We start from the raw sequence: 27,754 nt of genomic DNA, 5'->3' as shown, positions 1-27,754 counted from the left end.
GGAAATTATATAGACAACCCAGAAAGTTCAGAAATCCTGGCACAGCTCTCCTGCTTCCACTGAAAGCACCTCGCACAGGGGTGGCTAACCTGCTGCCTCCACTCCCCCACATTATAAACCACAGCGATCCCTGGAGAGGTGGGGGTGGGGAGGGTGTTCAAATTCACACCGGGGTAAAGCATTCAACCTTCATTTGTAAATTCAAAATCCAACAGCGGAGATTTTCATGAGTTTAATGACTGGCCAAGGTTTTACTGTTCTCAGTAGCTCCTGCCATATGATAATATACTTAGAGAGAGAGAGAATCCCATCCCCCTCCCGCCCCCACACCCCCTCGGGGTAGGGGGCTGCCCTCGGGCAGGATGCTAACCTAGTCCAAGGATGGCCTGCACGTCCCAGGTCCACCCTACAGTACCTTAGAGCCCAGCGAGGTGGCAGCAGGCCGGGCCTGCCCCCGCGGCTTCGGCTCAGCCGGGAGCGCAGGCAGGGATGGGCCCAGGGTCCCCGCTTCTATAAGGCCGTCAGGTCCGTGTGGTGGTCCTTGGGCAGCGGCTGCAAATGCTGGGCTGGGGCAGCCGAGGAGGAGGAGGAAGAGCAGGAGGACGAGGAGGAAGACGAGGACCTGCCTTTGGTGTTGGGCAGCTTGTGGTCCTTTTTCCACTTCATCCTCCGGTTCTGGAACCAGATCTTGATCTGGCGCTCGGACAGACACAAGGTGTGAGCGATTTCGATCCGACGGCGCCGCGTCAGATACCTGTTAAAATGGAATTCCTTTTCCAGTTCTAGGACTTGCTGCCGGGTGTAGGCCGTCCGGGACCGCTTGGGCTCCCCGCCGGTGTAGTTGGGGTTCACTGGGAGACAAAACAGGCAGCACGGTCAGGTCAGCGCCCGGCCACCAGTTAGGCCCCTGGCCAGCGCGCTCACTTCCTGGCGCGCCCAGGCCCTCCCAGCCGCTCGCCCTCCCTCCCGCCCGCCCTCTCTCCCAGCACACAGGCTTGCTCCTAACACCTCCTCACACCAACCCACTCCCCCACGCTGGCAGGCGGGGATCCCCAACTGTGCTCCCAGCTCCCCGGCCCACCGAAAGCTGCGGAATTCCCAAGCATTTTGGAAAGCCCCCATTCCTCTCCATCCTGGAGCTTCTGTTCTGGAAATGGAATCCTCTCCGCCCCCCCCCCCCCCCCCAGCCATCTCCACCCCCTTCTTGGCCCACAGACATGCAGCCAGCCACCACATGGCCCTGGCCTGCTCCCTCGGCTCTAAAAATGTATGGAGAGAGTCACCGAGGTGCCCACTGAAGCCCCACGCGCCCACCCCACCCCCACCCGCACCCCCTCCCAGGCCTCCCGGGGCCCAGGCCGCTGGGCTGGGGCGAGGGCTGCGAGGTCGCTGGGCCCTGGGCCGGCGCCTTACCAGAATTCACGTGCACCTTCTTCATCCAGGGGTACACCACGGCCGGCTGCTTGAGCGCCGTCCCCGGGGGCGGCTGCTTGGGGCCGCCCGGCTGGCTGCAGGCCCGGGCGCCGGGCAGCGGCGCGGGCGGGGGCGCGGGGGGCGCGGGGCACGGCTCTCCCGGGGCGCCGTAGTGGCCCGCCGGCTCCTGCGCGGGACCCCTCGTGGGCAGCGCCGAGCCGGGCCCCGGGCCGCCGCCGCCAAAGGTCTGCTCCCCGAAGTCGGGCCGCGGGTAGAGCCCCGGGGGCTGGAAGTCAGAGCCCTGGGCGCCGCCGCCGCCGCCGCCGCCGCCGTAGTAGTCGGCTCCCTGCTCGCCTAGGTAGCCGCCCTGCAGATACTCCTCGCAGGGAGGGAACTTGGGGTCCACATACTTGGAGTTCACCATATACGAACTCATGGCCATTAATTTCGGAAGGTAGAAAATACTAATTTTTCTCGTGTTGTCTTTTTTTCTCCTGCCATAGGGCCCTCCTACTTGCTGTCAACTGAATAAAGTTGGCGGCCATGTGACCGGGCCAGCCAATGGCGAGGGAGCGAGTTTATCACCGGGTTGGTGAGCATCTCATAATTTTCGCAAATTTAACTAAATAACATACGTGTAATCAAGTGACTCGCTGCGGCACAGCCGAGGGCCCTCAAGAGATGGGAATGTGCTTCTAACCCTCAGCACCCTCATTCCCTCCCCCCCAAAAGTGATCCCAGCTTTTGTCTGCCCCAGACTTTGCTAACCTCCAGTGTGCCCTCTCCACTCAGCGACCCGCCAGAAAACAGCCCCCCAAAGTGGGCACAGCTCAAAGTGGACTGAATCCGGGTATCTGTGGGAGTGTAGGCACCAGAAGGCAGGTGGGTGAGGCGGCGGTGGCAGAGTTGGGCAGAATACCCCAGCAGGCAGAGCTCCCGCCAGCCCCTAGCCGCGGAACGGGGACTCTGCCATACAAAGGCTCAGTCCTGGCTTTGTCTTCGTCAGGGTCACCCAAAAGTTACTACGATCTGGCTGGCCTGCATCAATCTAGGCAATGAGTAACCGCCCAGCGTTCTGTGAGTGCCCACGCTGGGGCATTTCTAGCCAAAGCCAGGCCTCGCAGGTATGGCAGGAGGTTCCCATTGCCTCGGCCCCGTGAAGCGAAGAGGTGTGCCAGGAAGATGGCGAGGGTACCCCACCATCCAAATGGACCCCAAAAGGACTCTGCACTCCTGCTTTCCAGCTCACCTCCTTCTCACAGGGCAGTCAAAGGCCAGTGAGCCCCTCCGTGGGCACCTTCCAACCTCACGCTCCTTGGGGGCAGAGCTGGGGCTACCTGGCCTCCCACCGCACTCCCCAGTCCTCCAAACCCTAGCCCTTTGGCTCCGAATTCCTGCAACCAATTAGGGGTTTCCAGGGAGCCTCTGTAGAGAGGCGAGGTGCTTCTTGAAGAAAAGGGTGCTCTGTGTCACCAGGCTCAGTCAATCCTCTGATCATCCTGGGGTCCAACGTGATGAAAGAGAAAGAGGTGGTTGACCCGCCCCGACTGTTTCTGGCCTCTCCTTCTGACTCAGGCTATTTTTGGAGAAAAGTGAAGTTTTTGCATCGACCATATATTCCCCTAGAATCGAATCTGTGACTATGTGGACACCACACAAATTCGGTTCTACAGGGTATATATAGACAACGTTACTACGTCCAAGTTCCACCCAAACTGGGTGCCCAGACCGCTGCTAGCCTTGGCCTCTTCTTCGGAGCCACCACCAGCCCGACACAGCCGCTGGCATTTTCAAGGACGGCTCAGGTACCCCGAAGGGCTTGGTGGCAATTTGCAGCAACGGGTCCCCCGCCCTTTTCCTAGGGCCGGGGCTCCCAAGCAGCCAGGGAGCCAGAACAGTTTTCCTAGGGAAGAAAAAATATTCATCCCAGAAATGGTGGTTTTATTATTATTCCTCTTTCTCCAATTCCAATACCGCCCCCCCCCCATCAAGTGGTATTTTCCAGAAAGGAGCAAATGCCTTCAGTGGCAGAAGAAAGGCAAGAGAGGAATATCCTCCACCCATTATTTTTCTGAGCCAGGTCGGCTGACAAAGCTGGTTCTTCCAGAAGTCGCGCATTTACCTTTCTGGGCCCGGCTGGCCTCCGTCCTGCTGCTGCTGCTGCAGACCCCGAGGCAGGCGCTGCTCGCAGGCACCAAGCTGCCCTGGGCCGGGGCCAGTGCGCTAATGGTGAAGGGCAGGGTGAGGGGTCATTCAAAATCATTTACAAACATATCACAAAGTTTCATTATTTTTGCTTTGCGGACAGCAGCACACAAGGGTACAAAAGTTCACGGACTGCGTGCCTGCCCCAGCGCTTCAGCCCTGGCTGGGCTGCCCGCTCCACTCAGGGCACCCAGAGCACAGATGCGCCCAGGGCCCGGATGAATTTCAGGGCAGAGGGATGCTCAGGCTTGCATGGGGCGTTGGGGTCCCTGACTATAGGGTAGAGGCGTTAAAATATTGATTGTTTTGTTTTTCCACTCACGTTTCAAAAATTTGTTTTTGGCCTGGTGGGGCAAAGCAGGGAGACTCCCCTCTGCCCCCCCCCCCTCAGCCTGGCAAAATTGGTTGCCTGCTTCTAGAATGCACTTTGCACACTGCCCCCACCCCAATCCGTTGGTTCCAGTGCTTTAGCGATTTTGTAGGGATTTCCTGGTGCTAATTCTAACGAGAGCTCTGAGGCTGCCCCAGCCTACTTCCCTCGTCCCAGAGAGATTCCCCCCAACAACCCCTAATGCCAAATGCTCCCCCACACCCCCCATCTTGGGGACACTGGATCTAGGCTTTATCCAGGCAAACTGGGGGAGCCTGCTGGGTCGGGTGGGGAAACAGTGGTACACATTTTCATATTTGTTAGACGCTGTGACCTGCATTTCACCTTATTGCTCGACTTGTTCAGACAGGTCAAAGCCAATGAGTTATTGATGAACAAAAGCGTTAAATATTCACCTCCCCGCACAACTGCTCATACAAATGCTTTGATCTCCGGGGTTTTTGTGCTGTGTTTCGCTACAGGGTGCCAAATGTGGGTTTTTCAGGGGGGGGGCATCAGCAGAGATGAGCACCCAAGAGCCAGGGCAACGGCAGAAAGGGGGCAAGACAAGAGGGTCCTGAGGATGCCAGACTTTCCAGCCTGGAGTCAGAGCCATTTCACTCGAGCCAGTGTGGTTTGTACTGGGTGAAATCTCCCCTTCTCCAGTTAGCGTGTGTGTCCCCCCCACTCCCCCAGGGAGCTGACTGGGCTGCCCAGCCTGGAGGGCAAAGAAACCTGGCCCAGAGTCAAGTCCCAGCTTCGGGGACCCCGGAGAGAGGGAGGGTGCCTGGTTCCTATAGCCCTCGCATATTCCATCTCTCATTAAAATAAAACCACCTCCGTTCTGCAGTGAGGGAGGGGGCGGCTTTTCCCCTTGACTCTTGAACCACTACCTTGATCCTGGAACCACTACCTTGATCTTAATGAGGCAGCCTTCCTGAAACTTCCAGGGCCTCCTCAGATAGGTACCTTTCTCCTATGGCACATGCAACTCAGAAAGATCCAAATTCTGAGCCCAGGACCCCCAAATCTATGCCCCCACCTCACCCCTCCCAATCACCCTCCCCCCTCATTTTCCTGCAACACCAGCGGCTCTGGCGCAAAAATTTTCCAATTGCAGCTACAGAAAAATGGGAGGTGGAGGAGAAGGGCATATTCCTCCTTCCTTACTCAGCCCGTGACCCCAACCCAGACCCCAAACTGCTGAGGCTGGGGCCGGGGGAGAGCTGAGGAGGGACTTCCATCTAACACTCAGAATCCGCAGCCCTACCTGGAGGAAGCTTGCCCACCCAACACAGCCGAAGAGTGGGTTTTTGTTTGTTTGTTTCCTCTCTTATTCTTTCTTTTATTTCATAAAAAAAAAAAAAAAAAAAAAAACAAGAGAAGGGTGGCCCTGGTGGGACCAGGTTAAGTTGGGCTGGGCTGCGGGGACAGAGAGCGTTGCCTTGGTGCTTGGCAGGTTGGTTCTAGCAGAAGGCGATGCTCTAGCCGCAACTTAATAGGGCGGCTGCTAATGAGCTGCAAGCTCCCAACAGAGCAGAGGCGCCCTCCGGCCAGAGCTGCACCTGTGCGGGCTGGGCCGCCCCGGGGAGGAAGGCCGGGGGTCCAGGGAGGCCCCGGAAGATGCGGGGAAAGCCCGCGTGGCACGTTCCCTTGGTTAGGTAACGGGGAGCTAGGCCCCAGAAATCTTTCCCCGGGAGCTCCACGGAGAGCCTCCACCTCCAAAGCGAGCTCCCCTCCCCTGGGCAGGCAGGGGAGGCAGGGCCGGCCCTCCACCCGCCCACTCCCCGGGCGGGCGCGGCCCTCGCTCACCACCTCCCCAGCCAGCTACACGCCCCTGCGGTTCGGAGAAAACGGGAAGGTACTTACAGCGCCGCCGGTCTCTGCTGGTCCCGTACCTGTTGCAGTGAAAACGGGGGTCACTTAAATGCCACAGGACAATAAAGCAGACATAGATGATACACAGGAAAATGACAAGGCCCCGCCACCCCACCGATACCCAGACCTCCCCGCTGCGGGTGCCCGCCCCCGGGAACAGCGCCAAGTTCTCCGCGGAGCGGAGACCGCGGTCCTAAAGGGCAGATCCATGGAGGAGGAGAGTGTGGCCCCCATCACCTCCCCCTCCATGCACCCTTGGGCAAAGCCTCACTGGTTGTCTGGCCTGACCCAGGCTGCTGGTGACAGGGTTTCCCCGGTGGGAACACGGGAAGCGAGGAGAAATGGGCCTTTGTGTGTTTCCTCATGCAGAATAGGCTGGGTGGGCGCAGGTCCACTGGGGAGGGGGCAGCCGCTGCCTCCGTCCCCAGCCTCCAGTCTATCTGGTGCTGAGAGCAATTCAGCCCCCCTTTCCAGTTTCAGACTGGTTCTCAAACTCCCAAACGAGTAGCCCCCAAACCTGTCTTCTCCTTCCCAAAGAAGGACCAGGCAGTACTGGGACTTGCCTTCCCACTTAAGCTCCAATTCAAAACAAAGAGCAATTTCCAAGGGAGATGAAGACCCCCACCCAGGAGGAGGAAAATCAATGGGTTACAAAGTAAATGGCAATCCTTCAGATTGTTATCCAGCCCTGTGGATGTGGCATCGTTCTGTCAGCATTGCTGCTGGAGAAACCACAAAGCAATCGTACAGAGCAGTGGTCCTCTCAGGGACTGGGGGCCAGCTTTCCGTTTTCAGTAGTCCTATTCTAGGCTGGCAATCTTCTCTGAGAAACCTGAGCGTCAAAGCCATCCTCATCCTCATCCTTCCCACCTAGACTATCCCTGTCTTGTTCCACTTCTAAAACAGACGCTCCATGTAGAGAAGAGAGAGGCAGAGCAAGACCCTCTTGGGAAGGTGGGAGCGCTCAATTCCCAACTTTCTGTGTCCAGAGGGAGGGGAGAAAACAGGGATTGCCCTTCTACTTGTTACTTTAGGTTTAGGCTAAAATGAGAAATCACTTCAACGGGACTTCTTCCCACCCCAGGTGGAAAAGAGAGGCAGAGAAACCCCCACCCCTGGAGCTGTTCTGGAAAAAAGTAGCAAATGACTTACTGGTTCTCTCTCCTAGAGGGCAGGGGAGCTGAGAGTAGAACGGCCTCCTGTGCCCGGCGCTAGCTGGAGCCTCTCACTTTCCTATCGCTGCTCCAGGAACCGAGCATCTGCACTTGTATGCTCTTAACCTAATTTATGGTGGGAATTATATTTTGGCTTGTCAACTCTCGAGCCATAAAACAAAGTTTATTGGAATCACGTGCTCGTAAATAGCCATTCAGGTCCCATCTCTGTAGAACCATAAATAACCTTTGGCTTTAAACTTTTATTCACTAAATAAAGGTTCACTGCAACTGTTCCCTCACATTTAAATAGTTCCAAATATCCAGAATGCAGAGGGGGGTCAGATTCATAGCCATGCCCCAGGCTTTTCAAATGGCATCTTTTCAGAGAAGTCCCTTTAAGTTGGGAGATAGTGCTATTTGGAAAAGGCTGGTTGGTGGGCATGTCTTATGATTCTTTGGCTGCATTCGCTGTGAGTACCTTCAACTCCTTTATTTCAATCATTTTCTAGCTCTAGATATGGTAAACAAATAAAGAGGAAAGTCAGAGGCCACTTTTTAACTTGCTTATACCAGAAATTATTTGAGATTTTTTTGTTCAAGCTTCAATAGTAAAAAAGGGTGTTTTGGAGAAGTTGGGTGGGCTTGGGGGTGGGCGGCAGTTGGAGTTAACACTTGGCTCTGCATTGTTGTGGATGGGCTCAGCAAAGTCTGAGGTAGCCACATGCCTAGAAGTTTCTATAATTTGCTTAGATCTGAAAGGAAAGCCTTTGCAAGTGACCAAACTGCTTAAAACAGCAAGTCTTGGGGGGTTTGGTAAAGTGCGAAAGTAGAGAATAGCTCCGTCGGAATCTTTGGCAACTGAAGCTCTAAAGAAGGTTATAAAACAATAAAACAGCCCTGGTGTGAAGGGGAGAGGGTGTGAGGAAGCAAATGAGGCTCTGAAGGGACCCAAGCCCAGGAAGTCAGATGTCCCCACTCCCCCAGCGCCCCAATCACAGGGCTCAGTCCGGGGCCCAAACCTGGATGGGTCATCCGCCCCAACTCCTGAACTGCCACTCCCACCAGGGAGAGAGCCTAAGAGAGCTGGGGGAGCATGCCTTCCTGCTGAGAAAGCCCAGAAAAGGAGCTTGGGCCCAAGGCTGCTCTACTGGAGAGTGTGACATTCTATGCTTGGGGGAGGTGGGGGAGGGGGTGGGAAAGATGCCCCCAGCTCCCACCACCAGAAGTAAATACGAAGAACTGATCCCCAGCATCCTCTCACAGCCTGCCAGAGTGCCCCCAAACAGTGTAAGAACATGTGCGATTTTTCCAATTCTGATGAAAAGAATGGATGTTCTGTGTAGATTTGTAGAGCACATACACGTATATAATTTCTCAGTCAAATTCAGTTGCAAAAGTTCTCATCAGCAAGTCCCATCAAGCGCATAAAAGAGACCCCTTTCTGCAAAGATCACTTTGCATTCTAATTTCCACCCATTCTCCATGCATTTCAAAACCCATTTCCTGACTTGACTTTCATTAGCTGGAAAGCAAGGGGTGGGGCTGTTAGCCTAGACTGTATAGCACCCACTTCTCCTCCCCCCACCATTAATTACTGAGGAGGATCTTTTCTTTCACATTTGGTGGTATCTGTTTTTAAAATGAGGAAAGATCAACCTCTTTAAAAATGGTTTCTGATTCTGTTAGGACTAAGTGAGCAGCTTCATACTTAGTCCCTCCCTGTTAAACCACTGTAAATGCAATCAAAGTTGGAAGGGACAGGAAAGCTTCTTTATTTTTAATTAAGTTAGTAAAACAGAATTAATCAAAGGATGTATGACTTTCTAGGCAATTGTGGTGAACTTTTTATAGGGGTGGGAGGTGGTGTTTGAAACAATGCCTGGCTAGTTGCAGTTTAATAGATTTTATATTTTTTAATGTATGATGGTGAAAGATGGTGATTGGGACTTGCTCGCAATCTTCACTGTGGCATACAGAAAATGAATAAATAAACAGCCTGCTCTGTACATTCAGATAACAACAGGAAAGTAACTAGCTATGCATAGGGGGAGCGGAGAGAGGAAGACAGTGGAGCAGACACCTTCTATTACTTTTCTAATCTTAGAAGAGCCAGAAAACATGATTAAGGAGAAAGTGTCCACCTTTCTACAATATTCCTTTGCCCTCCCCTCCCCTAGCCCCCAATGTCCTGGGCTTCTGCAAATGAATGAGAGTGTGGGGATGAGGAAGAGCAAGCTCCACCTAGTAAGAACTTTGAGCACCGGGAGGGGACAGCAGACTAGCTTGGGCTAATTTGTTGGCATTTGCCCAAGGACTTTCAATGGTGGCGCTAGTGATGATGAAAGAGAAAGTAGGGGAGGAAAAGTTGAAGTTTGTGTAAAAACCTGTAAGGAATTTGTTTCTGGGCCAAGTGAGACTGTAGACACTGTCCTTCCCCATTTGGCTGGAAAGATCCAATTCTGAATTCCTCCCAGAGAACTCCCATAAGGTCCCAACCTAGAAGCCAGAACAGCTCCCAGGAAGGAGGATGCATCAGCTACACTTCAAATATAATGCGGTCTGCCTTCTGCCCACCCTACGGCCCCTCCTATGTGGCCCCAGGAAAGAGTATTCTGATCTTGACTTTTAATAGGTTTCTTGCCCAGACATGATATTAAGTTCTCCCCTTAAACTAAATATCCGTACAAGCAGAATACAGATGGGTTGAGACTTTGGATGAACTCTCTGGGCCAGGGACAGAAGGAGAAAGGCCTGGCCCTTAGGGACACATGTGGAGGGTGAAGCCAAAGAAGGGTTGATTGGGGAGTCCCAAGCAGGAGAGAAATATGATTCCATATTCTTGGCACTGTGCTCTATCACTGAAAGAGGAATGTGCTATTGCCACCCTATTCTTACCCCCTACAATGGAATCGATGCATTGGAGCTTTGCCATGGTGTTCTCTGGGAAGAAAGGTGACTGCAGAAGAAAACTTCAATAGTGAGAGATGAGATCCAAAAGAATGGGCCTTGGGGCAGGATACCTGACAGTGGGGTCAGAGGCTGAAGAAGGCTCCAGTGGTCCCAAGAAGGGGCTTGGGTTGGCCATCTAAGTCCTTTGAGAACCAAAAATGGAGGTTATATGGCACAGGAGTTAGGATGGCTGGAGGGCTAAAGTGCTGCCCTGTGCCATGGATGAAACTCCACCTGACACGGTTGATAACAGGAGAGAGTGTGTGTTTTGAGAAAAAAATATGACCCAGGTGTACTCCTGGTTAAACCAAGAGAAGCATTGTAGCCAAGGATTGGGGAGGCCCTCATAGAAAAGTCTATAGGCAGAAGTCATGGGAGCCAGGGCTAAGCCAGGAACCTGAATGCAGTGTGTGTGTGTGTGTGTGTGTGTGTGTGTGTGTGTGTGTTGTAGCCTGAGGAAGTACTTACATAACTGTTTTTAAAAGATAGAATGAATCTCAAAAATGTGGAAGGGCTGGAGATTTTTGAGGATAAGGCCTCTCAAAGACTTACCTGGGCACCCTATGGCCCAAGTTGGGAGCTATGGCTCAGCTATAGTCCTGGAGCCCAGGTCTTGGAACACAAGCAGATTAAGGAGGAGCAAGATACTCCTGGCCTCCCCTGCTGTTGCCCACTGGCCTTTGGCTTTTTCACCCTACCCAAGCTTATGAGAGACTGAAAAGAGACTATTTGCCCTCAGGCTGCAAAAGAGGGTTCTTGCCTTGACAGGTGTGACTGATAGGTGGTGGCAGAAAAGAGTGACTTTAGGAGCTGGAGAGTGGGACCTGCTCTCTGGAGAGGCCTGAAGCCCTCTGTAGGAGTTGAAGATGTGTCTATGTGGTTTTGAGGCTTCCCCATATCTGGCATCTCCCCACTGAGGAACGAGGGGTACTTTCTTCCTGAGTGTGGCCCCGACAGGTGCTAGACACTGAGACCCCAGAGAGCAGGGCCTGAACTTGGGAAAGGAAGAGTCCCAGAACTATGTGCTCCTGGGTCTACCACTTCCTGTGATCAAGCCTAGGCCTGTCGTCTCCTCTGTATGATTCAAGGATTGGTGAGTGAATCAAGTCTCTTTCAGCTCTATAAGTCTAGGCCGGGATTGCTTAGCAGAAAAGAGAAAGTGATGATAAGGAACACATATTGCATGCTTGTTATGTGCTAACTCACTGTTTTAAGTACTTAACCAGTGAGTTCATATATACAAAGCAGTTGGAATAGTGTCTAACCATAGTAGTGACATGTAAGTAAAAATCTTTGTATCACTGGAAGGTTCGGTCATTATCCCTACTTTTCAAATGAGGAAATAGGTCCTATTTCCCTAAAGCCACACAGCAGGCAAGCAGTAAAGATTTGAAGCATGGTAGTCTGAACCTACTCACTTCTTTGAGATCTCCAGGTTAGCAAAGGATCAATGTCCCTTTCCCTAAAAGTGAGCAATTATTCAACCTATGGGATAGTGACATTAGAAAACCCAATTAGGGAGTGAGCAACAAGAACTATGGGGATACCTGAGTGGTAAAGGGAATTTGACCCCTGGAGACATAATAATCATAAAAGAAGCAGGAGAACCCTTGATCAAGTAGCTCTCAGACATTAAGTGCATCTTAATTGCCCTGGGGGAAGAGTGTTTACAAAACGCAGGCCCCAGATAATATGATTTAATAAGAAATCTGGTGTGAGACCCAGGGACTTGTGTTATAAACAAGATTTGAATGCAGGCCTTCATTAAGAACATTGCCCTAACACGGGAAAAGGGGGGGTGGGGGTGGGGATGAAAACTGCATTGCCAGGAGACAATGGAGTTGGATGAGAGCCCGTTTTTAAAGTTGGGAGCCAACCCTGGTGCCACGCCTTGTGGAACCCGCCAAAGGCCTGAAATGGGAGCAATGGTGAAAGAAGGGCCTGTGGGTTGTGTAGCAAGGGGTAGAGATAGGTATCTGCATAATTCTCAAGCCAAAAAGTCAGTAAATTTTGCCCTGACTCTCAAAGGGAGACTCCGGGCAACCCCAGGACACAGGTCTTGCTCTAGGACTAGGTGAGCCAGGGCAAGGCTTGCAGGAGGCACAGCGCTGTGCTTTTCAAGGCTGCCCATTCTGGGTACCAGGGATCCTGGAAGGGGAAAGTGTAAAGCACAGGAGCCCAGCCAGCTCCTTGGGACCCCATGGATTGGGCGTGGCTTGCCCAACCACGGAGCCCAAATATCTTTCCTGCTCTCAGGAGCCAAGAGCGTGAAAATCACGCCCCCTCCAGGAAGGCCAAGATTGCCTGCCACCCCGGAACCGGCCTTCAGGTGCCGGGGCCTAGAGGCAATCTCAGCTTGCCGGCTCCGAGGAGCCTCTCCCTGGGAGCCGGTGCAGCGTCCCCGACCCGCCTCGGAGGGAGAAAGCACCCTGAGAGCCCAGGTGGAGAGCGGGCACCGGGAGGCGCGGGATCACGTGTCTTCCCTCCCCCACCTCCCCGGCCCGCTCCCGCCGGGGCCACTCCGGCGGCGCCGCAGCCGCGAGACGCTTGTCCTACAGCGCCTCCTGCTGGACACGGCGCCGACGACTGCGCCAGGGCGCTGCGCGGCCGGATGCTCCAGGCAGCAGCTCCTCGGAGTGCGGGAGGTCCCCCCGCGCGGGGAGCTCCCTCTGCGGTGTCTCCCGCGGCCGCCAACGGGGTTCCAGAGGCTCTGAGACTGCCTCCTGCCGCACCCTCTCCAGCACCGACAACAGACTCGTGGCCCCGAGCATGCGCCCTCATTCATTAGGCGAGCCCAGGCCGAAAATCCTCCAGTTTCCCCGTGTTATTTAATTTGCTTATTTGACCGATTTCTGCCGAGCCGTTGGCCCCCCGCAGAGCCCTCGAATGTGTTGCGCTGGCGGCGTAACAAGATCCGGGGACGGTCTGGCTGAGGGATTGGCCTGAAGTTTGGTGGTTTGAACAGGCGCCAAAAGGAAAGGTTTTTTTTTTTTCCCCCCAAAGCAGAAGCATCAGGTTGGGAGGGGGGAAAAAATCTATACACTTCCCTGATTTATAAAACCCTCTTTTAAGGGGTGTGTGTGTGTGTGTGTGTGTGTGTGTGTGTTTATTTTAACACCTTGAGAGAAGATTTGGTTTCCGTTTGGCCACAAGCTCTTATTTGCAGACTGCTCCTAAGCACAGATTTCAACTGGGGTGGGTGGTGAGTCAAGACGTTTGAAAATACCGTAGTCAAGGGCAAGATGTCCAGCTATATTTAGACGGAAGGCTGGGATAAAGCAAAGAGGAGTAGCGAGTCCTGAGGGAGGGAGGAGTGGAGAGATCCGGTTCTACTTTCCTGTTCGGAGTCCACTCATCCCCTCCCCCGGTCTGTGCTGGGCTGGTTGGACTATGTCAGTGCACATGCGCCAGGCGGTGGGGGAGCGTGCGTGGCGGCCCCTGGGCGCTGTGCGGGCGTGCGGGTGTGCAGTACTGTGCACTGCTTCTGCGCCAACTGCGGGGGCGCTTAGCCTCCCTCCATCAGGCAGGAAACATGCTTTTCCTTTTCCAGGAAAACCTGTATGAAAAGAGCCAGCCGTGCTTCCTGGTTTGCAAGTCCTGCTCTGCCCACCCAGCACAATGGCCGTGTGGCCAATGATCCCCTTCAAGGTGGTGTCACGAGGACCAGCAATGTCACATCTAGTGCAGGGGCATCTCCTGGTGTCCATCAAGGCGGGGGCGGGGGGGGGGACCACCCTCCGTCCAGAGAGCACAACTTCTCCTTCCTTGTGTACAACCATCAAGCCTAAGGGACCAGAAAGTTCCTAGAAAGAGGGTATCTGTTCACACCAATTCCGGAAAAGTGGCCCTAAATTGGACTTAAATCGGAATTCCGAGTTCTTGGTGGCTTCTCCCCAGCTTCCGGTGCCCCCGGGTGCCCTGCCCCGCGGCCGCACTGCGGCAAGGCCGTAAATACCTCCAACAGCTGCCTGCCAGCCTGGAGTGAAATACTGTCTTTGTTCCCATTTCCCCCGCTTCTCGAGCCCAGAAAACAAAATTCTGGCCAAATATATTTATTGGGGAGAGCCTCTGACAGGAAACACGTTTGGTTTTCAGCCTCGGTGCTTGGCCGCATTTGTAATCGCAACCATAGCGAGCTTTGCGGCTTTTCCTGGTCCTGCAGGAGGGCACAAGCCCAGCGCGCAGCCCGCCCCAGGCCCAGGCGCGCCCTGGTGCCCCGGGCTCCGGCACGTGGAAGCGATAGAGGTAGAGGTGCGGGCCCAGGACCCGGGAGTTCCACTCCCCCAGCTTGTGAGCTCTGAGAGCCCAAGTGCTTTTTCTTTCGTTTAATTTTTTTTTTATTATTGCGTTAACAGGGACAATGGAGGGATTTCCGGCAGTGGCAAGAGCGTTAACTAGTCTCCTCGTGGACTCAGTGGCCTGAGTTTGAATGGGATTTGTGATTATGTATTCCCTTGGATGCAATCGGCCGTGTGGTTCCTTACATTCTTAATGTACCTGGGCTTACAAAGAGCCCTCCAGTCCTCCATGCCCAACGGCCCAGGACGTCCCCCTCTGCTGCATGATTGGACCTGCAGCCCGCCCAGGTTCCCAGTCACTTGGGCTCGCTCAGCCACCAAACCCAAAGAAAAGCGACTGCAGCCCTGAACACCAGGGCCTGGGCGTCCTGGACCAGCCCCTCCCCACCCGCGTGGCATCGCAGGGAGGGCCTACGAGCCCTGAGCTGGGCCCTGGTTTCCAATATGCCATGCGTTTTACCGATATGAAAGGTTCATCTCCAAAGCCATTGCACCACGGCAGAGAAATACAGTAGTTGCAAAACACTGATGTTGCAAATTTTTAAAATCCCGCTCGGAGTTTCTTATTTGTGAGTGTTCATAGTGATTGATCCATGACAATGCCGCAGACCGTCCACTGGCCACACGTCGTGGCCCTCCATTTTGAAACCAGTGTGATCCCATGCTTAATTACTAAAAATAACCTTTCTACAAAGATGCACATTTATTTTTAGAAATGCTTTTACGGCCAACACGGTCACACTGGAATATCTGGGGAAGCATTAGGTCAGATTTTGCCTCTGGGTGCTTTGAAGAGAAAAGATCGCACTCCCACGCCGCCATGCGCGGGTCTGCGCCATGCGCAATGCGGCAGATTGTGCAAAGGTTTCAGTATTTCACAAGGTGTCCGTGGGTAAAGAGGCGATGGGATTTGAGAACTACATTCTCAGGTACCGTTCGAAATTGGTGGGAGAAAATAGCTTTCTTTTTTTTTTTTCTGCAAGGATTTTCTTTGGACTCATAATGTTTCGGTTTAATAATTTTGAAGAGGGGAAATGTTGCTATAGAATATTGATTTCTAGGCAACCCCCCCAACCCCCACCCCAAAACACCACCACAACGACAGTACATCCAGAGAGCAAAATATGTACCCTTTCCTACCCTGGCAAATAAGAAACACACGCGATGTTTGAACATACACATGCTTCGCATTTCTGACATGTCTGATGGGTTTTCTACCCGAGCCCTGCACCAGATTTCCTGATACTGCGACCCCCCCCAAATGCATCCATTTTGTGACATAAAATAATCCAAATTCACCTTTCAAATTATGAGCTGTGGGAAGAACATTTCTTGAGTGGTTACAAGAGTTCACTAAGAACCACAGTTTAAAATATGTAAAACTCCATCTCATACACAAGGCCCAATATAAACCACACACGCAGAAATCCGTCAGCATCGCCTACCAAAAACCTAGATGAACAACAAACCAAGCACATCCTAGATACACAGAAGGCACCCCACTCCCCACCCCCATCCCCCCACCCCGAGCCCCAAACCTCAAAAAAACACCTGTTTGCCTCCCAGGTACCTCTGACCCCAGACAAACCGCAGAACGCTATCCCACCCGGTGCTTTGGGGCCCCCAGCAAAGCCGTCCAGGAACCGTCTGCGCCCTCTCCCCCGGGTGGGGACTGGGAGCTCTGGGTCCAGGCAGTGGGATCCAGTCTGCCACCCTCCACCTCTCCCGAGGAAATGGGGCTTCCCCTCCACTGCCGAGCTCAGCGGGACCCCCGCGGCGGCTCGGAGGCCAGTGATGTGGGATCAGGGGGCGCAGACCGCCTCCCCCAGGTCCTGGGGCGGCGCAGGGGGCCCGGCCGGGCTCACCGAGCGGCCCGGGGCGCCGGGCGCCTCCAGCTTCCTCCTGGGGCAGAGCTCGGGCGCGGGGAGCGGAGACTCTTACCCGGAGGCTGCGGGCTGGGGCGGGGGGCGGCCGGGGCGGCGGCTGTAATCCATCCGGCGCTGCCGGGCTCCGAGCTCTCGGGGCCGCATGGACCTGCCGGTTGGAGAAGGAGCCGGTCGGATCGGCGGCGCTGCGGCCCCCCGGAGCCGGCCCGGGGCTCGGGGCGGGCGGTGCCGGCGCCGGCGGCGGGCGTTTCGGCGCCCGGGGCTCCTTCCGGGCTCTCCCCCCGCGGGCTCCCCGCGAGCAGCCCGGCTCCCCCCGGCTCCGGAGGCCGCGGCGGCGGCGGGTGGGAGCCGAGGCCCGCGGAGCCCGCACTCCCGCAGCCGCGACTGGAGCCCACCTCTGCGGAGACAAAGGTTACGGAAAGAGGGGGTGAGGCTCGGGAAGGCAGAATGCAGGGGGGAAATTCGCCTGGGAAATCAGGAAAAAGGCCGTGAAGGCGAGCGGCGCCTGCACATGACCAGCCGCAGCCAATGACGACCGCAAATAGGTCATAAAAAGGTCTATTACCAAGTTGTAAATTTTCTTCAAACAAAAAGGAATTTACTGCAATTCCTTGCGGATTTTGCACGTACAGCTCGCAAGCGCCATGTTTTTTCCCCTCTCTTTTTCTCTTCTCTCTTCTCTCTCTCTCCTCTCTCTCTTCCTCCCCTTCCCTTTCTCTCTCCCGTCCCTCTACTTTCTCTCTTCCTCCCTCCACCTTCTCTCTTCCTCTCCCCACCTTCTCTCACCCCCTCTCCCTCATTCCGTCCTTCCCAGCCTCCCTTCTCTCTCCCCTGTCTTCCTTCCTCCCTTCCTTGTCTGCATTTCTTCCTCTCTGTCCATTTCCTCTGCTCTTTTGCCTCCATGGTTCCTGACTCTCTCACCTTTTCTAGGAAATATATTTTTCGTTTTGGTTTTGCCTCTAAACAATCTGCTCAATTTGGCTCTGTGTCAGAGGAGGAAGGCGTGCGGGGTACACTTGGTCATCCCGGCAGTCACCTCCCTCCAAAGCTCCTCTTCCCCTGGGGGGGGGGGTGCACTCAGCTTCCCTTCCCCTCCCCTCACAAAAGGCCCGCACCGGAAGGCAGCCAAGCACTTTCGGGGTTTGCCCCCTCATCTCCTGGCCAGCCAGCGCCAGTGATCCTGCGCAGAAAACGTGAAGGCCAAGAAATCGCACTCCATCATAAATTGGGGTCTATCCTATTCCTTGGGGTTTGTGTGGTAGGAAAGTCACCAACCAGCTCAAAGACTGGAAATGGTTTTAGATACCTGTCAACTCCAAAAGAATAGTTTGAGCTCCCCATGCCTGACCTTTATCTCAGCAGAAACACCCTCCTGGTGAGTTCCGGGTTAGAGGAGCCTCAATCCTTCTGGCTCCCCTCGGAAACCTCTTCCTTGAAGCCTCCCCTCAGTGCAGTTCTAATTTCTATGGAATTTAATTCTAGTTCCTCTCCTCTTCCCTCGCCCCCTCCCCCAATGTTTGTCCACTGAAAAGCTTGCTCAATATATTATCAGGGAGGAGAGAGGCCTCATTTATTCAGGAAAAGAGCGACTCCCAGTTTCAGCCTTGGAGGGGGGGGGGTCATTTTCATTCAAAGGCAGGAATCACATTCCTTTTGCACTTCTGATGGGAGCTGCTCCAGTGACCCTCGGTGAGAGTAAATGTCCTTGGCCAGTTCTAACATTCTCTCCCCCTCCTCCCCATCCCTAATGCATGGGCATGGCCATCCGGCTTCAGACCCTGCCTGAAAGAGGTAACTCCTTCCTCTCTTCCTTTCAAGGACGCTGTCTTTGGGCCTCTAGTAATACGTTTGTAAATATTTGCACTGGATGATTGTGTAAGTTCTCTGCCATTAACACCTCCACACACACAGTAAGTACCTAAGTGGATGTGCCCCTAAGCAGGAAGAGCACAGCCCCCTCTGGAGCAGGCCATTTGTATTTCTTGAAAAAGTTCCGATGACCTTGGGTGTTTCCCATTAAAGGTCTTATGTTGCCATCTGTCAGCAAAAGTCATATTCTTTCTAGAAAAAAAAATCAGTGGCGTTTAACTTTTTTGGAGGGACCTGTAACAGCAGCCAGACTCCTTTAAAATGCTCTCTCTCTTCCCCTGCCTCTCCCCAGATGCCCAAGGACTCAGCAGATACTGGAGAAGCACAGGACACAAGCTTGGATGCGAAATAGCAGCACCTTCTCCACTGAAGAATAATAAAACGATGCTTTTAATTAGACAAGAAAATGGGGCAAGATGTTGGGCCCTCCCCAGCAAGAACACTCTCCGCCACTCCATTCATGTGGAACCGAACAGATTGTCCAATCATAAAATTTTCTGATAAATAATCTCAACTGACAATTTTCCTCTCCCTCTCTCATCAAAAACTGTGCTTTATGACCCTCCTTTTCACCTTGGCGAAGAAGGGCTGGAAAAAGACTCTACCCTGAAAAGGCAGCCATATTTGCACTTTCCCCCCAGTGCAGAGAGAAGGGTAGTGCTGGGTTTTGTGAAACATCACAAAATGGCAATCCCTGAACGGACTTTTCTCTAGGAACCATTGAGACCTACACCCTCTTTTGTTTGTTTCTGCTCCTCGCAAACAAAGAACCTAAATCACTGCGAAGGCTTGGCTCTTTCATTTAATGTTAACATCAGAGTGTCCTGTTTTTCTCTGAACGTTTCACAGACCTCTCTAAGCAGATTCCCTGAGCAGTACAGTGAAGGGAAGCAGCCGCCTGGGCTTGCAAAGGGTTTTCTGAAGGTTTATGCAAATTTCTGCAGCAAAACTGTTTGTTCCGTTGCCGCAGCCCTCGGATGTTAACAGATTTTAGCCAATTAGAAGGGCATCTTCTGCACTCGTCACTGCGAGTCTCTCGTAAAATACCACGATGGGCGGTTTCTAGCTACCATAAAAAAGAAGGTGGTGAGTGTGTGTGATGTGTAATTCCTAAGCTCTTTATTTGGAGACAAATCTATGGTTTTCTTAGCTACAAAAGGAAACATACAGGCTGACATTTATTTATTACCAACATTTTATGCACATGTGTCATCTATGTCTATGTACAAATCCACCAAATATTTACCAAAAACTATCAAATCTATATATGTACAATACTCTCAAACACACCAGTAATTGCAACAGTCTTTTTCTGTACAGGAGCTACGATGTTACCACGTGGTTAGGGGCACGATGGGGCCAGAAGGCACAGCACTCCCAGAGCGGCACAGACTACAGAGGAAATAAGGATGTTTTTACTCCCCGTCCTTATTTCACACCCATCTGCACCCCAGGTTCCCCACCTCATAGAATCTTGTCCAAACCAGTGGCTCTAAAAGTGATATCTATGGAGCATTCCTGAGTGGGAGAAAACAAATGTTGCTAATGGAGGAGTCCCTTAACTGGAGGGCAGCTGGAGTTTAGCCAGTACCAGCCTCTGGCGAGCTGACCACCACCCCCACCGCACACATGGGCTTCCAGGCACTTGGCGTCCTTGCTCTTCACCAGCCAATGGCAGTCTCAGGCAGCACACAGCACAAAATGTTTCCAAATCCAGCATGCACGTTTGCAGCTGTCTCCTCTCCTGCAAATGTTTCTTAAGCCCCAAGCCACCCATGACTTAAAATTGTCTTTCCTGGCTCAGGTCAGCGAATGCCACAGCCACGGTCTCTTCCCTAGATAGGAAATCAGGCGGTGCTTTGCCTGTAGGCCAATCGGTGACATTTCCCTGGTCCTTGAAGTGGCAGGCACATAGCCCACCAATGCCGCAGGGGGTGATCCAGGCCTAAAACTATAGGATTCTATTTCCTTACCTGTGCAATAAATGCCACTTGGAAATTAAAATGTAGCTCTTTAATAAGGCATCTAGGAAAAACAAAGCTGCCTTCCCTTTTGGGGGAGAGAAATGTCAGTTTTCTTGAATTTCTTCTCTTCTCTCCCACCTCTTCCCTCCCCCCCACCTTCTCTCATAAAATGGCAGCTGCAGAGGCGGCCTCAAACGGAAAATGGATATCTTGTTAATAACAGAGCCCAAACCCCAGCATCAGCTCGGGCTCAGCAGAATAAGCTGTGGTGTAACCTGGACGCTGGGTCATCCCCCACTGGGCCTACAACTTGAATCCTTTGTGAAGTTCAAAGCTTCCACGCTATCTTAGCAAGGTTATTTAGAGCAAGACGAAGCTACAGTAGCCTAGTCAGCCCTCTGGAATGAAGGAGACTGCCCCCGCCTGCATTTACTTATTTTTATAGCATGTAACCCCCACCTCTTTTTTTTTTTTTAATCAAATAGGAGCTTTAGCTGGGCATTGCCTTCCTGTGAGTAAAGGAAAAAAGCGTTATTCGTGGCGCTCAAAGACACTAGCTCTAGAAAAGATTCATTTCTTTATTAAGGAGCTGTGTTCTGGAGCGGTTGTTTACACACGGATTGTTCTGCCTTGGCTCCCAGGGCTTGTTTCAGACAGGTGAGGCCATCCTGGAGAACAACAGAGGACGTACCAACTGACATCTGAGACGCACATAGTAAGTTGGCTCAAAGTGGGCATTGGAACGGCGAGAAGAGAATACAAATAAATATGGCACCGACTCAGAAAACAAATCACAGTGGCAGCGACAGCACTGAGGCCAGAATTTCAGTCGATACCAAATGCAGTTCAAAACAAAAGCAAGTTTTGGAAGGAGAGGCATTCCACAAAGTGACTTGCTAGAGTGAAAAATTAATGAATGGAAATGTTATCATTGGCTTTTCAAGTATTCATTCACTCTAGATTAAACTGCCATATTTGTATAGACTATAGAAAAATTATTAAATGTCAACACTGACATTGCCCTGAAACTTTTGTCACTGGCCCAACATTCTCCCCGAGTTTAGGAAGCTGCAGAGCCGGGACTACACATTACACTCTTCAATTAACATGTGCTTTTCAAATATTTGGCCCACACTAGTCCCAGAGATACTAGTTTACAAAATAAAGAATCCTCTTAGGAGTAAACAAAAGGCACCTGAACCCACTATTACAAATGCAGAAAGAAAAATACATAAATAATACATTTTAATCAAATAAAATAAAGTAAATATTCTGCAGGCATAATTTTTTTAAAAAAAATTATAATAGATTTCTTTTAATTTACTCACCATAAAGAAAAGATTTAAAATTCAAGTGCACTTGTTTGATTAATAAAGCATTTTATATTCAATTATTTAGTGCTAGTTATTAGGAAGTTTACGTTGTTGAGGCAAATCACCAGCTCAGACATTAAAAACTACCATTATAAAAATTTTGCTATAGTTAGTATCAAATTACCCTTACATAGGACAGCTCAAGAGCTGTTTCTATGCGATACAAGAAACTTTTTAAAAACACCCAAATCCCTCTCAAAAACCAGAAACCTCAAGAGCAGTGACATGAAGGTAGCTTGAAATACAGGTAAAGTCCTTCCAACCAAGAAAATAGGTGGTATCCACCAGCATATGTTGATCATTAGCTTTAATAGTCTGTGGTAAAATTTTAAAGGTAGAAGTTAATCCGTGGGGCCTTCAGTTCTGTCTTCTTCCAGCTCTTGGGCTTCCTTTTTAGTTTTCCCATCCTTCACCTCTTGTAATGTTTCCTTGTTGTTCTCCTTTTTCCATTTCATTCTCCTGTTCTGGAACCAGATTTTTACCTGTCTTTCCGTGAGGGCTAGGGCATGGGAAACCTCGATTCTTCTCTTTCTGGTCAGATAAGGATTAAAAAGGAATTCCTTTTCCAACTCTAGGGTTTGGAAACGACTATAGGTTTGTCTTCCTCGTCGTCGACCAGGAGCTGCTGATTAAAAAAAAAGAGAGAGAGAGGAAAATGAACGTTTTTAAAAAATGTAATGGTGTCTCTGCAGGTTGCTGGAGGTTTCTGGAGTGGGTTTAAGGGATGAAATATACACAACTCTCTTTCGCTCTAATATTGATATATATATATATTGTGTGTGTGTGTGTGTGTGTGTGTGTGCACGCAAAAGAGAGAGGTCTTCACAATTATTCTGTTCCCATCGTCGTTTCGTGGTTTCTACTTTAAGGGGAAAAGTCAGTATTACTTTATGAATAAGAGCCACGGTAGCAATAAAAGACGGAAAAGGAGAGGGGGAGAGGGAGAGGGATTTTAAAACTAGAACGTGAGTTGAAAGCAGATTTCTCCCCGTCTCCCCGCTTAAAAAAAAAAAAAAAAGAAAGAAAATAATAATGCATCCCAACCTTGTGGTCTCATCCAGGCAAACATTTGAGAAGGAGACGAGCTCTGATTTAAGTGGTCTGGGTCCTCGCCAATATGACCACTGGACGATTTACAGTCAGGATATTGTACCAGCTCGGCTTCTTGCTGGGTCGTAAAAATCGGCTGTCTCTGTAAGTTATCGTATCCGTAAAACTTCGCGGGCTCCCCGTGACAGGCAATCCCGCCGCAGGGGGGAGGCGGCGGCGGCGGGCGCGGGGGAGGCGGGGGCACGGCCTGGTAGGCTGCGGCCGGGCTGCCCCCGCCGCCGCCGCCGAGGTGGTAGAAGTCCTGGCCGAGGCCCAGGCCGCCCCCGCCACCGCCGCAGCCGGGCCCCGCGGGCCTGGGCGACGGGTGCGGGTGCGGGTGCGGGTGCGCCTGCGGGGGCGCGTGCGGGAAGCCGGCGGCGCCGTTGCCATAGAGCTGCAGGGCGGCTGCGGCGTGGCGGCCGCCGACCTCGGGCGCGAAGTGACAGTCGTAGTAAGTGGGATGGATGGCCTCGCCCGCCGCCTTGTACTTGGCGTACGGCGACGACGGGTTCACGAAGTACGAGCTCATCGGAGCGGCGGCGGCTGCGATCCGGGGCCGGACGAGGGCGACGCGGGGCGGGCGGGCAGGAGCGCGCCTCGGCCCGGCCGCACCGCCGCGGGGACCTCTGCTTGCCGAGTGAACGCTGCTGCCGCCGCCGCTGCCACCCGCCCGCGCGTCGCCTCTGAGGCTCGGCCGCCGCGGGCGATCGCTTGGCTACTGGGCGCTCATGCCCGGCCGCGGCCCCCGCCGCCTCGGCCTCGCGCCGCCTCCCCTGCGGGCCGCGGGGCCTCCCCCCAGCCCCCGCGCTCGCCGCCCACCCGGCCTCGCCCTGCGCGCGCCGGCCCGGCCGCAATATAATCGCCGCCGCCGCCGCCCCGGGTGACCTGCCCCGCTGCCTCCACTGTTTCCTCTCTGCGCCCGGCGGCCCTCTCTCTGCGCACCGGGACCCGGAAAAAAAAAAAAAAAAAAAAAAAGTGCGCCCGGCCCACGGGAAAACTCTTTTTGGCTTCGACTTGCAAACCCCCGCGCTGGAGGGGTAAAAAGAAAGAAAACAACCCTCTGCCGGTCGCCGCCACCTCTCACCTCGCCCCCCCCGCGGCCCCCTCCCACCACCGCTGCCGCCGCCGCCGCCGCCGCCGAGGCTGCCGCCCCGGTGCGCCCCGGCGGGGCATTTTCGCACCACGCCGCCGCGCAGAGCGAGCGAGATGGAGGCGAGATAACCCCGCGGAGGGATCCGCGCGGAGCGAGGCCGCCGCCGCCGCTCTCACGGGACTCCTCACGCCGCCCGGGAGATGCCTCCGCCGGCCTTAAAGGGGGCCCATAAAGCCGCACTGCCAAGGGCTCGCGGTGCCCCTGGGGGCCGGGGGAATGTGGCCCGCGGCCAGCGGGGCGGGGGCGCACAGAACCTTACACTTGGGGTGGGGGTGGGGGAGGAGGGAGGCCACTCCCAGGAGCCTGTAGAGCAAAGGACTCTCTCTCTCCCGGCCCCTGGAGCCACCCAGCAGAAGTTGGCCTCGGCTTCTGCACCTTTGGACACGTGGGCGCAGCCCAGGGAACATGGGCAGGGAATGTGGACGGACCGGACCGTACTTTTTTGGGTTAGGTCCTATCCAAGTAGCTTGATTAAAAAGGCCACTAGGGTGACCCCACCCCCAAAAAACCTGGTGTTATCAAAGCGAATCTAAGTCCTTTTTTTTTTTTTTTTTTTTTTTTCCAGGTGAACAGGCCTGGTGGAAATGAGATGTACATTTACCCTTGACGCACTACACGCCTGGCTGAGGCTCCCAGGTTAATTGATATTTAATAGAAATCATGCCCATGAATATAGTTTCCATCATTTCACCCTTGATAGACGTCAGCACCAGGCGCAGGGGGGGAGGCTGAAGAATGCGGGGAGGGAGGCATTAGCATGGCTGAGGGAGTAAATAGGAAATTGAGCAGCAATGTTCCGAGGCGGGAAGAGGGATTCGAGCTGGGGTGCATGGTATTTCCTCGGGCAGGACGGGCGGCTCCCTGGTCTCTGCCCGGCGTGGAGCGGACCAGGGCAGACTGAGGCCCCCGGCGGATTATGGGGGCGTCGGGGGGGGGGGGAGGACTCCCAGGAGTCTCTCCCCCGCCCAGCCCCCAAAGTGACTGGGAGCTGGCCTTGGGATTGTGCTGGTCCCAGGCAGCTGCGGGCAGCGCTCGTCTCCTGCTGACGATTCTAGTTCACCCGCTCAGCCTGTGCGATTACTGCCGGGAGCGGGCGCCCTGCTCAGCTTTAAAAGTTACGAATTTTTTTCCAAAAGGAAAGGGAAAAAAAAAAAAAAAGGCTCATCCTAACTTGTGAGTGACGAGGAAGACAAACGTCCTGACTCATGTGGGCAAGTCGAATGTGAATCACAAATATGAAGGTGGCTCTAAAGCTGCTTGGAGTCGCACCATCAACCACCTTCTCTCCCCCACATTCTCCCTCCCAATAAATGTGATAGGTCTCTGTTGAGTGAGTTTTCTTCCCTCGCCAACTCGGCTTTGTGTGTGTGTGTGTGGGGGGGCGTCTTTGGGTGACCCAGCCCCTTCCCCTTGCGGATAACCCATTGTTATGTAAGGGCGGCAGGCCCACCGGCCTCGGGACCAACCTCCCGCTAATACTGAAACACACCTCGCTGACTTTTCACGCCAAACGCAAAGCTCTAAACCCCCCAGGTAACCCAAAGGCGCAGCAGGCCAGTGATTTCAACTACCCCACTACTTGGGGGTTGCCCCGACCTGTGAGCGCTATCCCGAGGTCAGTCCGGGTGGACTAAATATCCTATTTTGCAAATGGAGGGGGGAAAGGTCGAAGAGAGGCATAGCAAGATGATGTCTAAGACTCTCAATTGTTTGTACAGGGAATGGCTGGCAATAGCCTAGGTAAACGGATTGCTAATAAATCTCCAGATGATAAAGTCATCCTTTAGTTTTTAAATTAGCAAACTGCAGGGGACTTTTGTTGCGGGGAAGTCGAAGGGTTGGGGTTTGTTTGTGTTTGTTTTCCGTTGGTTATCACCAGGTAAAATCTACTATAAATCCTAAGGCGAAGGAATGGACGGATGGATAGTGACAGTTAATTTGTATTTCAGCCTTGCAAATATCCAATAAACATAGTATTATTTTCCACAAAACCTTGGAACTAATTTTGTAATTGTGCCTTTTTTAATTTCGCTGTTTGGAGTGCATGTGTTTGCATCTTTAAACACGGTATAAAAGAGTGGGTTTGGGATGGAATTGGGGAAAAAGAAGAGCAAGCCCAGATCTCAGTAATGCAGGGCATCTTCTAGAACTGTGTGGTTCCTCGGAGTGAGAAAAAAAAAAAGAAACACAAATACTGCAAAAATAATTTCTACACATTCTGGCCTAATTAAGAAAACATTACAACACAACATTTTCTCCTAGGGCAAAACAATTGTGTGTTTTTTCTTTCAAGCATTTTGTTTATAATCTGAGTGGAAAAAGAACTAACTTCATAAATAAAGATCTATGCCTTTACACACTTCTGTTTTGATCGGATGCATTAACTTACCATAGCGTTTATAGTTTTAGCAGTGGCATAGTCAAAATTTTTCTGAAATTCTGACTGAGCCAAAATTTTATCCCTAACAACACGATTGCAGAACTTAATGGTGCACATTGTTTCTTTTTTAAAAAATAAATTTATCCTAATTTGGAATCTAAAATAATATTGTAAATATTTTTAATCAAAACCTTCCTTCACCACCACTCCAGCTTTACGAGATCACAAAGTGGAGCGACGGCGCTCTCTAGTGGCCAAATACCACCTCGAGCCGAGCTTAACTTCTCTTTATTAGACTCCAACCTATTTCAATCTAGTTCTTCAGTTTGGGACTTGGATCGCTGAGGCTAATAATGCTTCATCCCTTTGATTGTCAACAAATCAAGCCCAGCAAACTGCGGCTCCTAGATGCCAAACATTTTCGCGCTCCCAAGAACTTCCAATAGTGTCTTTCAAAAGTTTCCAGCCCTTCTTTTGCCAGACACAGTAGGTTCTCAATTTGTAATCACCTACAGTGATAGGATGGACTAGATTTAACAAAAATTGCAACTTTCTAACTATCAACTGCAACAGGATTTTTTCCCCCAGAGAAGCCAGGAATTTCAAAAACTAAACATGTATAAGTTAATTTAGCAATCTTTTAAAGTGGTTTCTCTTAGCGTTACACCGTGAGTATTTGCTGTTTTAATTTTGTAATTTTAATACTTCAGGTCCATTTCGCTGGGCAATGGGATAGAGAAACCAAATTAAAAACTTTGTGCTAGATCTCTCAATGGTTGTCTGGAAAGGCCTTCTTGGGCCCGGGTTCATGGGAACGCGTATAGACAATAAATGGGAATTTAAGTGTATACCGAAAGTCACTGAATGAAATGAATTGACTAAGCATTCCACTTCAAAAATTTTTTAAAAGTAAAGAATTTAATCAGCTTAGGTGTTTCCTGCAAGATTAATCTTTTTTTTTCCTCAATTTTCAAAAACCCTTTCCTCCAACTCAGCAGTAACCGTTATTTTCTATAATCAAATATATATAATTTCCAACAATATTTTCACGGTGAAATTTGGAGTGGGGGGCCAGCTATTTTTGTAAAAAGGCATTTAAGTAACTTCATTTTTCCCCCCAAGCACCATTTGGCTGGGAGACCCTCAGCTTGAGCAAATGATCCAAGATCACTAATTCTCCCACCTCTGAATAAAAGGCCGCTTTTAAGACAAACAAAAAGAGCAAGCTAGACCTCGACCATAGTCAAATATTATAAAGAACCATCCACCGTAGGCTAATTCTAATACCCAGACGATTTAAAAAATCAGAAATTCATCATCTCCTCCTTCCTCTCCACACACCCCCGTTTTTATTTCCTAGGTGCTCACGACCTAACTGGGGGCTCCCAAGGCCCTGCCTTGTTGGTCCAACGCAGTCTTGTTTATATTTTATTGTCCAGATTTTAAGACCCAGTTTTTGTCTGCATTTTTCCTTTTCTCCTACAAACACAAACATCAAAATGAGACGGTTTCAAAGCGAAGCGCCGGGCCTATCGTAAACCCATTACCTCCAGACGTCTCGCCGGCTGGATGGCTTTATGACACCTTGGCTCTTCCTGTTTTCAAAGGGCCCTAGGTACCGGGCTGGCCGCAGGGGCGGGGGTGCGCAGCACCTTCGGCCGGATCTGGGCCTTGGCTTTCCCTCCCAGCCCCCCTCTGCTTTTCCTTCAAGTCCCCTCTTTCATCAGGGACCCCCCCCCCCCTCAACTTTGCCATTGCCCCTGCCTTCCG

The 27,754-nt window shown here is 52.1% G+C and overlaps 3 protein-coding genes across 5 annotated transcripts in view; all 3 read right to left on the bottom strand.

Moving 5' to 3' along the window:
• The window catches only part of HOXD3 (homeobox D3), a 35,909-nt gene extending 19,626 nt beyond the window's left edge, over positions 1-16,283 (bottom strand). The window contains exon 1 of one of the 2 annotated variants that reach the window (XM_084892670.1): positions 16,212-16,283. The gene's annotated coding sequence lies outside the window, so the exon portion shown is untranslated. Of the gene's footprint in view, positions 1-415; positions 522-16,211 lie in introns of those variants that run through there. The other variant, XM_084892669.1, reaches the window with a different exon arrangement.
• HOXD4 (homeobox D4) lies at positions 495-3,055 on the bottom strand. Its single transcript, XM_084892680.1, has 2 exons — positions 1,414-3,055; positions 495-851 (listed from the first exon to the last, which is right to left on the bottom strand). Exons 1-2 carry the CDS (start codon positions 1,853-1,855, stop codon positions 511-513), a joined length of 783 nt encoding a protein of 260 aa, XP_084748806.1. The 5' UTR covers positions 1,856-3,055; the 3' UTR covers positions 495-510.
• A 4,186-nt stretch (positions 16,284-20,469) lies between the features above and the next one.
• HOXD8 (homeobox D8) lies at positions 20,470-23,805 on the bottom strand. 2 transcript variants are annotated; one of them, XM_084891615.1, is made up of 2 exons: positions 22,407-23,805; positions 20,470-21,984 (listed from the first exon to the last, which is right to left on the bottom strand). In XM_084891615.1, the coding sequence occupies exons 1-2, from the start codon at positions 22,978-22,980 to the stop codon at positions 21,704-21,706; spliced, it is 855 nt and encodes a 284-aa protein (XP_084747741.1). In that variant the 5' UTR covers positions 22,981-23,805; the 3' UTR covers positions 20,470-21,703. The 2 variants fall into 2 exon arrangements, with proteins under 2 accessions (XP_084747741.1, XP_084747740.1); XM_084891614.1 differs by having other exon boundaries at positions 20,470-21,987; positions 22,407-23,803.
• Between the last annotated feature and the right edge of the window lie 3,949 nt (positions 23,806-27,754).

The sequence above is a fragment of the Pipistrellus hanaki genome, assembly GCF_964339955.1.
Source record: "Pipistrellus hanaki genome assembly, chromosome: 8".
Classification (NCBI taxonomy): domain Eukaryota; kingdom Metazoa; phylum Chordata; class Mammalia; order Chiroptera; family Vespertilionidae; genus Pipistrellus; species Pipistrellus hanaki.
This window is presented reverse-complemented; position numbering and strand designations above follow the sequence as displayed.

Excerpts from the sequence above, each read along its gene's own strand:
- HOXD4 (XM_084892680.1), bottom strand. The coding sequence starts at position 1,855 with ATGGCCATGAGTTCGTATATGGTGAACTCCAAGTATGTGGACCCCAAG. Across the intron at positions 852-1,413 it reads GAAGGTGCACGTGAATTCTG|TGAACCCCAACTACACCGGC; the intron begins GTAAGGCGCCGG and ends TTTGTCTCCCAG.
- HOXD8 (XM_084891614.1), bottom strand. The coding sequence starts at position 22,980 with ATGAGCTCGTACTTCGTGAACCCGTCGTCGCCGTACGCCAAGTACAAG. Across the intron at positions 21,988-22,406 it reads TGCCTGGATGAGACCACAAG|CAGCTCCTGGTCGACGACGA; the intron begins GTTGGGATGCAT and ends TTTTTTAATCAG.